Genomic DNA, 15,225 nt, shown 5'->3' with positions numbered 1-15,225 from the left:
AGTGTTTCAGGGTGTGTAACTGCAGGAAAATCATGACTTAGTCTATTCTGCTGTGAATGTATGTATTGCATCATATAAATCTGATCAGAAGTTGCTGAGTGTAGCACAATGCTAAAGCTGTGGCATCTGCCCTAGAGGGGAAGCAGAGCCCAGCTCTGTCTAGCCTTTGCCTCTTGCTCTGTTGTCCTTCGGCACCTTTGAACGAAGCCTTTCTCTGCAAGCAGGGTTCATTTCAGGGAGCTTACAAAGTTCATAGCTTGGAAAGTTGGTGATAACCAATGATGCAGGTGCAATTCTACTAGAAATACTCAGACCAAATACTATTTTGTAAACAAAACAGCCCTGAACATCAGCAAAAGAAGTGGTGTATCTTTGCTTTTCCCTGAAGAAAAAACTGAATTCTGGAAACAATCTAGGCACACACATTGTTTGAGTTAGAGACACAGCACATACACTGATGGTGTCTCTCATTGTGCTCTCCTCTTGAAAAACCAAAACTGCTTCAGTTGCCCCAAAAGATGGGCATGGTGTCGTTTGCTCCTTGTCTGTCACTCTTTAGGATGTACTCAGTTTTAAATTCATGCCTGACGAAAAATGCTGTCCCTAGGTCGCTAGCAATTGATTCTCCCCAGTGGATGTTTTCAGTTCCATTAGGAGTAGCTATACTCATCTAAAGTCTTGTATTTACCTAGCTATTTCAGAGGTGTTTACCCTAAAATTTCCCTCTGTGTGTGCTCCTGATTTGACTTTTGGCTACTGTACCAAGGGATTTTGAATAATTAAAGTGCTTGTAATATACTCAGTGTGTATATAAAAAGAGCTTTTACAAAATAGGAAATTTGAGTATTGGGGATAGCAATCTAGAATATGAAATTCCTCTCTTAAATTGTATTTTTTGACATAGAAAGCAGAAATCTTATTGGGGTGAAAAAATTAACTTAGCTTTTGAAAAATGCTTTGAGCAGATTTTTTTTTAAAAGCCTGAAACTTAGTTTTCACTGAAGATGTAAAGATTTTTTTTTTAACATGGAATTTGCATCCAACTCTAGAATGATTTTTTCCTAAGGAAGGTGGTACTCCAAGTGGCCATTGTATATATCAGATCAGCTTCTGAAATTTGCGCTTTAAGGATAACCAATACATCATTTGCAAGGTAAGTATGCTTCAGTTTCCATCATATTTAATCAGGCTTTCTCTTTCTGTATTGATTACTCCTGTTTATTTAAATGAATAGCAGCTATTAAAAAACTTTTTAAAGTTAATATTCTGAATACTCAGCAAAGATGTCTACATCCAACACTTGAACACTGTTCATTGCTTGCAGGATTGCTAGTTCTACTTAACTTGTTCATTTGTCATGTTTTTTTAGTTAATCTCATTTTAATCCTAGTAACATCTGTATATTTTGATTTGAAATTCTGTGTAATGTTGGTATGGAATATATGCTTTGCCCCAGGTTTTATGACTATGTTAAACTTTTTTTTTTTTCAATCTAGAACATTTAAAACAAATTGCATTCAGAATACAGAGCTGTAGAAACATAATTTTTAATGAATCTTGTGGTGCTTAGCATTATCAAGTGATGAATAAAATATTTTTATGCATGTATTTCTTTTTATTACCATATGTAATAACCAGAAAGTAAAAATAATCTGAGACAATGCAGAAATGTTTCTTTATGCAGTTTCTATTATGACATAGGAAACAATGTCTGTATAAGTAAATTTTAAAAATTTAAACATATGTACTGAAGATGTTCAAAGGTTGTACCATTTTCCATTTATTGATGCAATTTCAAATCATGTTAAAAACTACTGTACAGTGATTTAAAGATCTGAAAACTCAGACTTTACATATACAGATAAAAATGATTTTTAAAGAAAGTTTACTGAACTTATTTGTGCTAGAATTGTGTGTAGTGTACTAAGCATCATTAAAGTAATTATTAGTTTAATTAAAATAGTTGATCTCAACATGTAACAGCAAAGCACTTTCCAATAGGACACAGTTTAGCATTTTTAGGTGATGCAGTTATTTTGCCTGTCTTATCATTTTAATGGCTAGCTTAGATATTTTCTACTTCGAGAGCTTGAAGGTTATAAAGTAAAAGTTTGAATTATTTGTTAATTATCTATTTGGAAATATTTTTCCTATAAATTATTTAACTCCCCCTTCATTAGTAAATAAATTAGAAAAGGTTTAACTGATATTATTCACTATTCATGTTTCAAAGTATTTAACTGGAAATAAGACTCTTTTCCCCTTAAATCCAACAAAATAAAATACATTTTCAGAGACTTATAGTAATGATTCTTTAAAATATTAATATTTCAATTTCTAATGAGCAGGTGCTCTTTCAAAGCTTTAAACAATCTAGAATTAACATTTGCTATTGATGAAATTGCCAACTGATCACTTTGATCAGTTTACTGTTGCACCACAAAATCTAAATTTTATATGTATTTTCTTCATTACCTCTGAAACTCTCAGGATATTTTAATTTGTGTAAAACAGCTCTGTATTTTTTAAATGTTTTACTAGATGTATAGTATTTTGATGAGTAGTTTTTTGTGTTCTTGCTCATGTAAACTTTCTGTTTTGTTTTGGAAAGCGATCTTCACATCTCACAAATGTTTTCTCTTGGGCCGGATGAAGGTGAATGTTGTCAATGCTTTGAGAACAAAATGTCATTCTAGAAAGAAAATACAACATGTAAGTTTAATGTTACTTTTAGGGATGCTTTCAGTATAAAACAGTTTGCACTCTCTTCTGACTTTCATTTTCTTCATCCTGTCTTTACAGGAAAGTATCTCATTGTTTTTACAGGCTTGTGAGGTGGGAGATGTATCTGGCAGCCAGATACTAGGTGCAGAGTAAGAGGAGTGTTATTCCCATGTGCTGAGTACATGACTGCTGTTTCTTTCTGATACCATACACAACATGCTGATCTGCTAAATCGTACCCTCACTGTGTGTGTATTGTGTATATTGTGCTTACACAATTGTGTATGCAAATTTATTGTGTATATGAATACCATGAGCAATGCAAATTAGTAAAGGTAAGTGTACATACATAAAATACTATCAACAGTATGTTCAAATTCTCGAGAAAGCACAAGACAACTGAGGAGACCTGTGCCTTCTAGTACTTTTGGTATTTAAATTCTAAGCTTGCTAATTCTTAGATCCGTGGTTTTGGTCTTTCCAAGAAGACCAAAATCTACCCACTCTTTTCTTTGAAGAAAATACTTTTCCTTGAGCATTCTTCATTTTTGCTTTTAAAATCACCTAATAATCTTTCATTCACCCCCAAGCATTACTACAGCATTGCAACAGTAGTTATTTACATTCCCAGACTGCACAGAAAGAAAACAGCATGTAATCAGCACATACTAAAATCTTGGCACAAACTCCGACTTCTGCTTACAGCAAAGATCTTCTAAAGAACGTTAGGTATTTAAAGATACCTACATTATTCTATGGTAGTGTAGTAATTCCTCACCTCAGTTATCTCTTGGGGGGGGCTCCCTAACTAGCACATAAGTAGCATTGGCTGGTGCCATGTTATTGACATATAAGCGCTATTGGAGAGTAGCTTTTTGGTTAGAAAAATGACTGTATCTGACATCCTTTCAGTGTGCATACCTTTCTTCTCAAGGTACATAATCTCTTTTTAAATAGGGCTCTCTAATTTATAGCGTATACTATGCTTTAATTTATTTTGGCAGCTAGGTCAGTACTGATTTGGCATCACGGCTTTAAAAACAGCATGAGATGCAACAGAAACAGACTTATTTTTTATGGCTACAGCATATTGGAAGTGCTGAGTTAGGAGGAGGAAAATACCCATAAAATACATTTTCAGTAAGGACAAAAAGAACAAGTAAATATGATCCCCCACCCCAGGCTGGCTGCAGTATGAAAAATTTTCTTTAGATCACTTTGTCTTATTTGTTTTCCATGTCAGTATCAAGGAGATGCAGCTCTGCCAATGAGTACTATTCCACAGAAAATCTGCAGTGGTTACAGTTGGTGCTGGTGAGAAAGAGATTCTAGCACGGAAAAACACCTTCTGAGGCTGAGCCACAGTTACAAGGTAAGACATGCTTTCCTCATTAACCTTAATTAAAATGCTCATTTAAAATTTCTCAAAGGATTAAAGCTGTGGGAATCATTACAAGTTTTGTTATTCTATCTTCTGGCCAAAATTCCCCTGTGAGAATAAGCAGTTTCAAAAGTGTTATTAATATTGCTGTATGTAAAGAACAGCACCACTCAGACTTGGTGATCCAGTTCCAAAGCAATCAGCAGAAAAAAACAAGAGACTTGACTTTGCATTCAGCAGCTTTTTCTCTGGAAAACTGCTGCATGATGCTACTTCAGAGTTCCCTGACAAAATTCACATCGCTTATTTTATACCATAGAACAAAAAGCACAACCAGAGTGCACAAATGGCTATCAAATACCAGTGAAAGTATGGTGTGTAGAAGTATAGCTGTGTTTTTGTTTTGTTTTTTTCCCAGGACTGCTCAGATTCTGTTTGCACACTATAGAAATTTCATCCTTTCTGTAGTTGAAATTTTGCTTCTGCAGTTTAGCACTCCAGGAACCTCTTCTACAAGGCTTTTTAGCCTGCACAGTTTAGTAACTCATTATCAACTATCAGAGGTCAGATTGGTGTAACGTAAATGAATGAGACAACAACAAATTAATTTTACCATAAAACCCTAAACCTCAGTGAATGCAATGAAAAAATCAGATACTGCTTAGTTCTGTGTGTGATTCTTCTACTGCGGACTTTTAAGAATGATGTTCACAGAATCACAGAATGGTTGAGGTTGGAAGGGACCTCTGGAGATCATCTAGTCCAACCCCCCTGCTCAAGCAGGGTCACCTACAACATGTTGCACAGGATCAGGTCTGGGCAGGTTTTGAATATCTCCAGAGGAGGAGACTTCACAACCTCTCTGGGCAACCTGTTCCAGTGCTCTGTCACCCTCACAGTAAAAAAGCTTTTCCGCATGTTCACATGGAACTGCCTGTGTTTCAGTTTGTGCCCGTTGCCGCTTGTCCTGTTGCTGGGTACCGCTGAAAATAGTCTGGCCCCATCCTCTGGACACCCTCCCTTCAGATATTTGTATACATTGGTAAGATCCCCCCTCAGTCTTCCCTTCCCTAGGCTAAACAGTCCCAGCTCTCTCAGCCTTTCCTCAGCAGGGAGATGCTCCAGTCCCCTAATCATCTTAGTGGCCCTATGCTGGACTTGCTCCACGTCTCTCTTCTACTGAGGAGCTCAGAGCTGGACACAGTACTCCAGATGTGGCCTCACCAGGGCTGAGGAGAGGGGGAGGATCACTTCCCTTGACCTGCTGGCAACACTTTTCCTAATGCAGCCCAGGACACCATTGGCCTTCTTGGCCACAAGGGCACATTGCTGGGTCATGGTTAACTTGTCCACCCCAGGACTCCCAGGTTCTTCTCCACAGAGCTGCTTTCCAGCAGGTCAGCCCCCAGCCTGTACTGGTGCATATTAATGAATTTCTCTATGAAGTAGCTATTGAAAGGTAAATATTTAAGATTTGGCATAGTTCTGTAAGTAATTAAGACATAATTCTGTAAAGTTCAAATTCTGTAAGAATTTGAATTTTCATGGCCTTAATTTTGAATTCAATATATCTTGCATTGTATCTTCTTTTGAATTTTGTACACTCCATAAGGAGTGAGATAAACACAGTCTAAAAATAAAGAAGAAATTGTCATCAGCTGTGTAGGATGTTTCCACTGCAGTGCTCACTAAGGTTCTTCCTTGGACCCTGGGCCCTAAATCCTTCTCTATCCTCTATTCTCAAGTATCAACAAAACTTTGTCATCCAAGGTTACTCTGCCTTAAGTTCAGATTAGTTGCAAGAGTGAGCCAGAACGTAAGTGGTATTTTTACTGAAGCTGGTAATCCATCCACTTTGCAGAGGGCATGCAGAGGAAAACATGCTAGTTACTACTTTCTACTATTCCTTTCTGATCTGAGAACAAAAAAAAATTCCTTTTACAAGTCACTTAAAAGATCACACAGCATGAAGAACCAGAAAGCCAGAAGCTGTACCTGGAAAATTCAGCACTGGTGTGACTGCTGGGACTCAGACAATTGTATCTCATCTAGGATAAACCTGTGTGCCAAATTTCTGTTTTATTTTTACATAAAAGTTGTGTTTTCATTACACTTACTTTTGCTGCGTTTCACCTGCTTTTACTCGTATTGTCTTCACTATAAGCCCTGGTCGACGGGTGCCTTTTGTCCAGGGAATTATAGTTTGAACTGTGTCCCAGATATTTTCCCAGACTGCTGTTCCTTCCCATCTGAACTTGATCATTATTAGTTCACCAATATCAGTGTCCAGTGTGATGAGAAAAGAGTAAGTTTTATTCCCATTAATACCTTCAACTCTGCAGAAAACAAAAACAGATTAATGCTATCTTAGTTAATATGGATTAACGTGGAGAAAAGAGGTTCTTCCCTTTAAAACCAAAGGGTCCTCCTCTCCCTTCTCCAGGAGAACATTGATTTCTCTACTTTTCCTCCAGGTGAGTAAAGTGGTGAAATATGACAACCTGCTAGAAAAAAAGCAGAAGTGGGATAAACTTAGATGCTTGGTAAAGCAGCAGTGGTTTCTGACAGCAATAGAAAAGCAAGGCTAGGCCTTTGTCTACGAGAGCAAAGGCTGACCCATCCTATTGCCTTTGCTTTTGTAAATACAAAGTCCTTCATTAGAAATATCTTAAATTCTTTACTGGAATTACATCTGCTTCTATGTGTGTATATATACACACTATATATTTGTGTTTTAATAAAAAACGTGTCTTAGCCATGGCATGGGCTGAACATGACAGAATACTTAATCTTGGAAATTCTCTGAATGCTACTAGGTTTATGAGATATTTCATACTTTTCAACTGTATGAGCATTGTGAAATTGTGTGTTTTAGGGGGGTGTGGATGAAGAGATGGCTTGGTAACAATTTCCTGTTCATCTGCACGTGATAACTGTACTACAACGGTTCATTCATAGCATTATTACGTAAATAAGGTACTGGAAATTGGCCTGTTTTCTCATTCATAAGATGGCATAAGGTATCAAATACTCACAGTGTGATGGGCAGGTTTTTGGCATCCTGTTTAGTGCCCGTCAGAGAGATGGTAAAAGTTGGGTCTACCTGCTTTTCTTGGATTTCATTGATGAAATGGATCTTGAACTGATAGTGATAGACTGTAGAAAAGAATTTGCAAAGTGAGAAGATGAATGGTCAAAGAAGCTATAGATTTGTCTGGCAAAAGAAATTTGCCTTTCAAAGCAGAAACTTGATTTACATTTTTGTTATCTTTTAAACAAACATGTTGCAATTAAAACATCAACATTGATGATTGCTGTGCTGTATTATCCCTTGGGGTTTTAGAGCCCTGTTGCTCTATTTAAAGGATGCAGAAAAGAGGAAAGCTAGACAGAGTTCTTTTTGTAGTATAAAACATTCTTTCTTGGGAAATATTTCAGCCTTTCTAAAGTATAACTGAAAATTTCTGGCAAATCTTCCATCTAACCAGGGATGAGTCCTTGTGACTGGATGTGGTTAGAGATGTATGATACAGATTGGAGGCTTGGTGCAGTGTTGCCAGCCTTTTTCTCTGAACAGCTAGAAAATCTTCCTGCAAAACAGATGACTCACAAACTTTCCTTGACTGCATGATACAGTGCATGCATCTGTTAACAATATGACTTTGTTCAGCACACTGCTATAGAAATATGTCATTAATGCTTTGAGGTTTGGTGATCTCTAGAAGAGGAGTGTTTAGGAAAGTCTTTGAAATTAAAAAAATGACATGCTATTGGGAATAAAGAATGCCTGAGCATCATCACTATACTGATTATGAGCAGTTTGAGACTTAGTTAAAAAAAAACAAACAAACAAACAAACAAAAAAAAAACCCTATGGTTAGAGGCCATGTGCACATAGATACTGTCAGCTGTATTTGAATGTTCAATGTTTACCTGCCTGGTGAAAGAAAAGGGTTTTGACTGTAGCAGTTTAAATTTACTATGGAAAAGTTATTGTTGAGTAATGATATCTGTACCTTTGACTTGAAGATATCTGAGCAATGGTGGCTCTTTATCTACTTTTAACACCAACATCAGATCTGTTATTTTCTAAATAACTTTTTGGTGTCTGGCACTGCATTTTAGATACCACAATCAGGGCGTGCCATTTATGTTTCTGATTAATCACTGTTACAGTCACAACCATATAAAAATAAAGCCAAGTGTGCAATGATATTGGAGATTTTCTAAAGCAGATTGACATTACTCAGCTCTAAAATATTTCTACAGTGTAAAATGTGGTTTCGTGCTCTGCCAGCCTGCTTATCAACAAAAATAATAGATGCAGATATTAAGGAAGGAGACCCAAAATAATTTTTCTTAACAAAGGCCATAGAGTGTGCTTTATCCTTGTGTGCTTTATCCATCAGTGTGTTTTATCACACATTAGAGGTGTGTTTTATCCTTGTCACCTTGTGAAATTACACACAGGAAACCATTCTGTTAACCATTATTGCACTGCAGTTATCATATAGATAGGTGCTTTTTCCTCATTTCTTCTCACTCGTTTCACACTTGCCACGTAATGTCACTTCTGAGAATGGCTCCACTGAACTGTTCTGAGTAATCTTTTTATATGTGCATATATTGTTTTTTTGTGTAGCGTGGGCAGTTTTTGCAATGGAAGGTATTTGTTAGAGAAACTATCCCTTTTTTTGTTGTTGTTTCGTAGTTATTACATGTATGCGTTTTCTTTTGAAAAGGTGTTACTCAGCAGAAAAGAATATGGCTGGTTGTTTGCTGCCAACCACAAAGCAAACCTGATGAGGACAAAGTAGGCTGAGCTTGTTTACAAATCACTTTTATTACTGCTTAGTCTTGCTCTGAGTTTTCTCTCTTGTAAAAGTTTGCTGTTATAGTATATGTTCTAATTTTTAAGGAGAAAGGTGAGAGCATATCCATGTAAAAACCTCTGGTTGACTTAGGGTCCCATCACAGCATTATTACAAAGATAGCTTCTTTGCACTTTTTTTTTTTTAAGTGGATTAACATACACTCCAGAACGTAATGCCATTAATTTGAAAAATGAATGTCAAGTTTTCTAAAGAAATGTGGGGGATTGTGAAGTATAATGCTGAGTTTCTCAGATTTCTTCTGTTTGTGCTTCAAACATTTCCCCGAGAGCGACAAAGATCACTTCATGCCGATCGTCCCACAGTTGCTGATTTGTTCTGCAACTTCTGTGAAAGGAAACTATTGTTTGGGGCACTGATATTTGGGTACGTGCCATGAATGCATCTATTTATTTATTTATTCAAAACCAGTTCCAAGAATAAAAATGCACCATCTTTAAAAACTGAAATCAAAGCCAACAGAACATAATTTAAGCGTGTGGTAAACTCTCTATGTGCAGGGAGGAAAGGTGCCTGGGCGCGTGAGCCAGAGAGCTGCGTGCCGTCAGAGCAGGGGGCCTCCTGACTCCGACGGCGACCTAACTGTACAGACCCAGGATAAGATCAGGAACTATATGTGGTCTTTAAAATTTCGGGATTTAAGCAGCTTCCTGTGGTGTTTTAAAAAGCGTAAGAGATTTGTCAGATTCAGCTATGTCGGGTCTCCGAGGGCAGCGCAGCCCCCTCTGGAATAACTGCCGTGTACTGTGGGGCTGGATCAGCGGGAAACCGTTGGGGCTGATTTGAAAGTACCTCACAGCAACGGTTTCGCTTTCTCCGGGGGCAGCGCGCGGGGGGCAGCACGCGGGGGGCACCTCCGCGCCGCGGGGGAGGGGCGCCCCTGAGGGGCCCGCGGGCAGCGCGGCCGCGGGGGGAGCCCTGGGCCCTTCACCGGCCGGGCAGCGTGAGGCCGGCCGACCCTGCTGTGCCCGGCTGCGCCCATGCGAGCGGCCGGCGGGAGCCGTTGCTGCCGCGCCCGCGCGCTGCCCGCGGCAGGTGGAGGGGAGCGTCTGCCTCCCTCAGCGCTGCGGGCGGCCCCGGCGTTTGCTGTGCGGGGCGGTTTGCCCTACCCCTAGTAACGCGAGTGATACCCCGCACTGATTGTCTCTCTGCGCTCGGGGAGAAAACTCGTACGTTGTTCTCTTGATGAAGTAATTTAATGGGGATAAAGCTTGAGTCTCTTTTAGTGCTACAGTTCTGTCCTATGAAAAATGCGTGCTATTCTCGTCTGTCTGGTGCTTGAAAAGTAGTAATTTGTGTGTCTTCTTGTTCCAAGTATGACCAAATTTTGTCTGTAATTAGTCTACGAGAAGTTTTACAGGCCTGCTGTAGCAATTATGCTGCCATTTTGGCTTGGCTGTAAGCCTGCATGTGTTACAATAAACTCAAACAGAACAATTATGGCAGGAAAATCCTGTCAGTCAGGACCCAGAGCAGCTCAGAGGCCCTGAATCCACAGTGCGTGGTAAGTATGCAATGTGCTCTTCCCCACAGAAATATTAGGAGCCAGGATCTTGGTGAAAGGACATGAGGACAGCCTGCCGGGATGCTCAGCTGCCACAGTGAGCTGACGGTCCCCGTAGACTTTATAAGCGTTAATAAGTAAACTGGATCACAGAGCCTATGCTCATTCTCACGCTTCTTTACCAGCCTGGAGACTGTGACAAGCATTCCCACAAACCTTTGAAAGGCATATGCGCTCTCGTCTTCAGAAAGAGACGTCTGCTTTTGGGAAGCCTTTGCTCTCGGATGTTGTAGCCCAGGGTGTTGCAGCGGTTCTTCCGACAGCTGAGGCACATTCCTCGGTCGAAGGTGCTGATGTCGTTGCACCAGTAGGCCGTGCTTTGCTTGTCCTGGTGAAGCAGGGAGTCGATGAACAGATGAACTGACCTTTCATGGGCACATTTCACAGTTTGCGCGATGCCTAGAAAAAAATCACAACAGAGTTCTATATGTGCTTGTTCCTATTTCCTGTGCCAACTACAGAGGAATACAGTAAGCAGCTAAGTATATGCTGTTGTTCTCTCCCCACTTTACTACTGAAATGTCGTGATTTTTGTTTCAGTAATCATACGTGTAGCGATCTTGCTTTAAAATCATCCAAACGTTGCCGGCTGAACAATCATGTTAGTAAAATTAAATAGATTGCTGTAATTTGCTACTTGACACCATATAGCCTGCCAGTACAAGACTGTAAATTTGTACTTTGACTTCATTGTCCTGGCTGCTCAGGTCAAAATGAAATACAATATGCTGCTACACACAGTCTTTTCAGACCACACCACGTTAAAGACCAGTCTTATTCTGAATGGTAGAACACTGACTTTTGGATGCTGATGTGGTAATGTTACATTTTGTCCCTATCAGAGTGACAAACCCTCTTGTTCAGTTTTGCTTGCAGCTATTATGGAGCAAAAGGAGTAAAAATATATTAAATACTTATAAATACATGAGAAATAAGTCTTTTTCCTTCTTTTCTATCTATCATCAAATCATGACAGTTATTTTATTCTGTGTGGATGCGATATATCACAGTAGACTGTTTTACATGTCTTCACTGACAGGCTTTCTAGCTCATACTTGGCGTCACTTTTTTCATGAATTATCTGCTAACTAGTAAGGCCTACTTTTTTGATAGTGTGAAGATAGTTGAGAAATTTTTGGCAGTGCGGTATGCTGGGTGAAAAGTACTTATTTGGGTTTTTTTTGGTCAGTTGTCACTGTGCATCAGTGCCTTATCTCTCTGCAGTATGTTGCATCAGTTTCTCTGTACATTTACATTTAGGTACATCAGAACTGGGCTTCTATATATAAAACAGCCTGGAACATTGGCAGTCAGGTCCTAGAGAGAGCAACATCCACTGTGCAGCTGAAGGACGGGGAGAAAGGTGAATTAAGGAGGTGAGTAGTACAGCATTGTATTTCGTTTGATTTGAAATAATTAAGTGCACACTAGATGAATCTGACTTAATTTGAACAGGTTTTCTCATTTCCTCTACCACCGAAACAAATACCTTTGAAATTATTCCAAAGTGCTTGACAGCAGGATGCTCGTGGCCTCATTTTCAGAAGTGCTAAGCAGCCAAATTTCTTACTGGAGTCGGTAGGAAAAGAGTGAGCTCAATATATGTAAAAGTCAGATAACTAGTTTTTAGAAAAGAAACTGCCTTGCATATAATGGGAGATAAGACTCCCATTAGATACTGTTTTAAGTCCACAGAGATATGTAAAGTTTCCCGGAGATACTGTCCTGGTGCAATACTACTTCCCTTTTTGTCCCATTGGTTCTTACCAGTGATTCCATACTGTGCAATGTGATTATACATGTGCATGATGTGACAGCCAGGCTGAAAGGTGCCTCCGTTCGGATAAAAGTCAAAATGGGCCACAGGCTGTTTGATGCCGACACTGAGACCCATGTGCTGCTTAGTGAATGTATGAATTGCATCTACGAAGTTTGCATCATCTGGAGATAAACGGTCTGTTGGTGACATTCCTTCAAACAGGGGACCAGCAGGGTCAAGGCCTGCAATAAATGCAATAATCCAGTTGTGATATAGTACAGATGGGCTCTTCTTTTACTGTTATGAAAGAAGTCTGTGATAAATATTAAAAAAACTGACAGCACTGGTAATTTTACTGAAGTCATTTATAGAAACAACACTTGCCCTGCAGAGGGTGTATAGTTACAGCAAAAGGTAAAGTAAACATAAGACACTCTAACTGCTATATGCACAAGGACATTGGCCCAAAGAGATAGATATGTTTGTTATACACAAACCATGCTCATTACTGCTTTCTCTCTTGAGGAATGTTTACTTAATTTTGTTCTCTCATACTCTAGCGGTCACACATTTCAGAGGCCCTTTTGAAGACAGCAGTCCTACAACAAGGTTGACTTTTAGCCCACATTTGAGATCTGAAACTCTATAAAACTTCACTTGTGGATCAGAAGAGTTCTATGTCTGCTACATGTTATTTATAATAATTTTTCAACATTAAAAGATTTCAGGGCAATTTATTACTGTGTTCTGAAAAACAGTATTCTGCTTGGGGAAGCCTGTTGGTTTAGTTTGCTAGATGCTTTTGTGAAGTGTTTTTGGGGGGGAACTGATTTATGAAAAGGGACTGCCCATATAGTTTAAAACTGCTTTTTGTCTTTGAGGACCAGCTTCTAAATTTGATTTCTTCTGTCAGTACTATGGACTAATGAAGTTGCATAGATGTAACTGAACAAGACTGCATGCCTTTTTCTTTCTTTCTTTCTTTTTTTTTTTCTTTTCTTTTTTTTTTTTTAATACTTTTAATCAGTGTGAACTTCTGGAGGTTTATTGTTCAAGTCTGAATAATTTTTGCTGAAAAATGCATATAACTATTATAATATGTTCTAAGGTTTTTACTTATCCATTATGATTTGATGTACTAGCATGGTCTGAACAAGCAATGCTAATGAGCTTCTGTCCTTGAGTGTATACACAGGTGTAATATCACAATGTGTGGTATAAATTCAGTTTCTTGGCATGTAGGCCCTGTCACAAGAGCTGATCGTATAGGACACATATGGTATGTGACAATGAATCCAAGATCAGATTTGGGACTTCAGACTGTGGTTGTGTCTGTCTGCCTTGCTCCTAGTCCAGATTGAAGTAAAATGTTTTCTCTGGTAATTTAAACATTGTAGCTGATGCAGTCCTCATGTAAGATGCACTACTTCTTATTTATTCTTTTAAGCTGTCACTGTGTGTTAGATGTGGCATTGTATACAATATATCAATAGCCTCATAAGTGTGTTTTCATTGCACTCAATTAGTACAACTACAAAACATTACAGGAGGCTCAAAATGCCACTAGTCAGTACAGTCAAGTGTTCTGGTTAACTTTTATGTTTACTTTAAGCACCTATTAGGAATACTCTAATGATAGGCTGCTTGTGAAGTATAATCCAGGACTATAATTTTGTCACAAGGGAATTGGCTTCAATTCGCTGTAAGAGCAGTGTACCACAACTGAAAGCTCAAGCACAGCTAGATGATTTCCTTAATGTAATTTTCTTTTTAAAATGAGTTGCTAATTATGAAGATATTACTGAATGGGACTACTGAAGCTCAAAAAAATAGGTTTTGATCAGGATAGTGATTAAAGGAGATCCAGAATTGGTAGCTAACCTTTAGTTTAAGGTGTTACTGGGAATGGATACAAGATAAATTCAAACAATATACCACTTGAATCTTTGGTTTATGTGTTCTGGTCTCTATGCTTGTATATTCTATATGTTGTAGTTTGGATTGAGGTAGGAAAGATCATAACTAGAAATACTGTGAGAGGCTACTTTATTTTGAAAAGTGTTTTCAGTAGATTTTCATCCTAGTTTTTACCAGTGGGAGAAACTTTTAAACTGTGGCAAACATTGCAATTCAAATAGCTATGGGGCTGTCAAGGAAAAAAAAAAAAAGCGATACAGCTAAAAAGGAAAAGGTTTTGAAAATGTGCAGCATGACTTTATCAAGCATTTGGCTGATGTGATTCTTTTCTGCATATATCACTGCTAACTGCAGTTTCTCTGAAATACCAATAATCAGGTGGTGAACTGAGTGAACACACCTGTGCGTTGTTGTATTTCCCTGGCTTGACACCCCTCCATGATGCTGATGGCAGATGCTGACAAGGCTGTTAAATGGGTGCACAAGTTCTGCAGGTAGTTTGCTTTGGCATCTGTCTAAGGGAGGTAGCACACAGAGGGTAGAGAAAGGCAGTTTGGAGGGACATATGTTTGAACTTCAGGCTATGTGTGGATTTGATCTTAGTCATGTAGGGACAGAATGACAGGTAGCTTTTGTAAGTTTGTAAAACTAAGCAAGTAAAAAGAGCTTTGTTTTAGGGAGACACTCAGGATCTGGTCTTCCAGATAGCTCCTTTGGAGTTACTGGTCTGATCAAAACCTTGGATCTGATTTCCCCCAACCCTGGCATACAGGTTAAAAAGTTGTGTTTTTGAGCTCTTCCAGATTATATCATATGAAACAGTCTTCCTTTAAGGGCATCTTAGAGCTCTCTATCATGTTTTACTTGTTAAAATATAGCCACACTTTTCCTTACTAATATTTTCTCTCTACATGTACAGGATGGTATTTACAATCTATACAGTTGTAAACAACCTTCCATTGAAGCACACTTGCATAGTCTTATTGAGT

At 38.7% G+C, this 15,225-nt stretch overlaps 1 protein-coding gene and 1 long non-coding RNA gene across 7 annotated transcripts in view; one reads left to right on the top strand and one right to left on the bottom strand.

Annotated features, from left to right (window-relative positions):
- Positions 1–1,507: 1,507 nt before the first annotated feature.
- LIPC (lipase C, hepatic type) overlaps positions 1,508–15,225 on the bottom strand; it is a 64,978-nt gene continuing 51,260 nt past the window's right edge. For all 6 annotated transcript variants that reach the window (XM_064517435.1, XM_026113341.2, XM_026113342.2 and 3 more), the window contains 5 exons: positions 12,328–12,561; positions 10,717–10,959; positions 7,140–7,260; positions 6,222–6,440; positions 1,508–2,692 (listed from right to left, as the gene is read on the bottom strand). In XM_064517435.1, the coding sequence (XP_064373505.1) occupies positions 2,581–2,692; positions 6,222–6,440; positions 7,140–7,260; positions 10,717–10,959; positions 12,328–12,561 (929 nt within the window). In that variant the 3' untranslated portion in view covers positions 1,508–2,580. The remainder of the gene's footprint in view (positions 2,693–6,221; positions 6,441–7,139; positions 7,261–10,716; positions 10,960–12,327; positions 12,562–15,225) is intronic.
- Positions 11,794–15,225, top strand: part of LOC112991095 (uncharacterized) — a 69,331-nt gene continuing 65,899 nt past the window's right edge. Inside the window, exon 1 of the long non-coding RNA XR_003261217.2 lies at positions 11,794–11,936. This is a non-coding gene — a long non-coding RNA (uncharacterized LOC112991095). The remainder of the gene's footprint in view (positions 11,937–15,225) is intronic.

The sequence above is a fragment of the Dromaius novaehollandiae genome, chromosome 10 (genome assembly GCF_036370855.1).
Source record: "Dromaius novaehollandiae isolate bDroNov1 chromosome 10, bDroNov1.hap1, whole genome shotgun sequence".
Classification (NCBI taxonomy): Eukaryota; Metazoa; Chordata; class Aves; order Casuariiformes; family Dromaiidae; genus Dromaius; species Dromaius novaehollandiae.
Note: the sequence above shows the minus strand (reverse complement) of the source record. Positions and strands in the feature narration are given on the sequence as shown.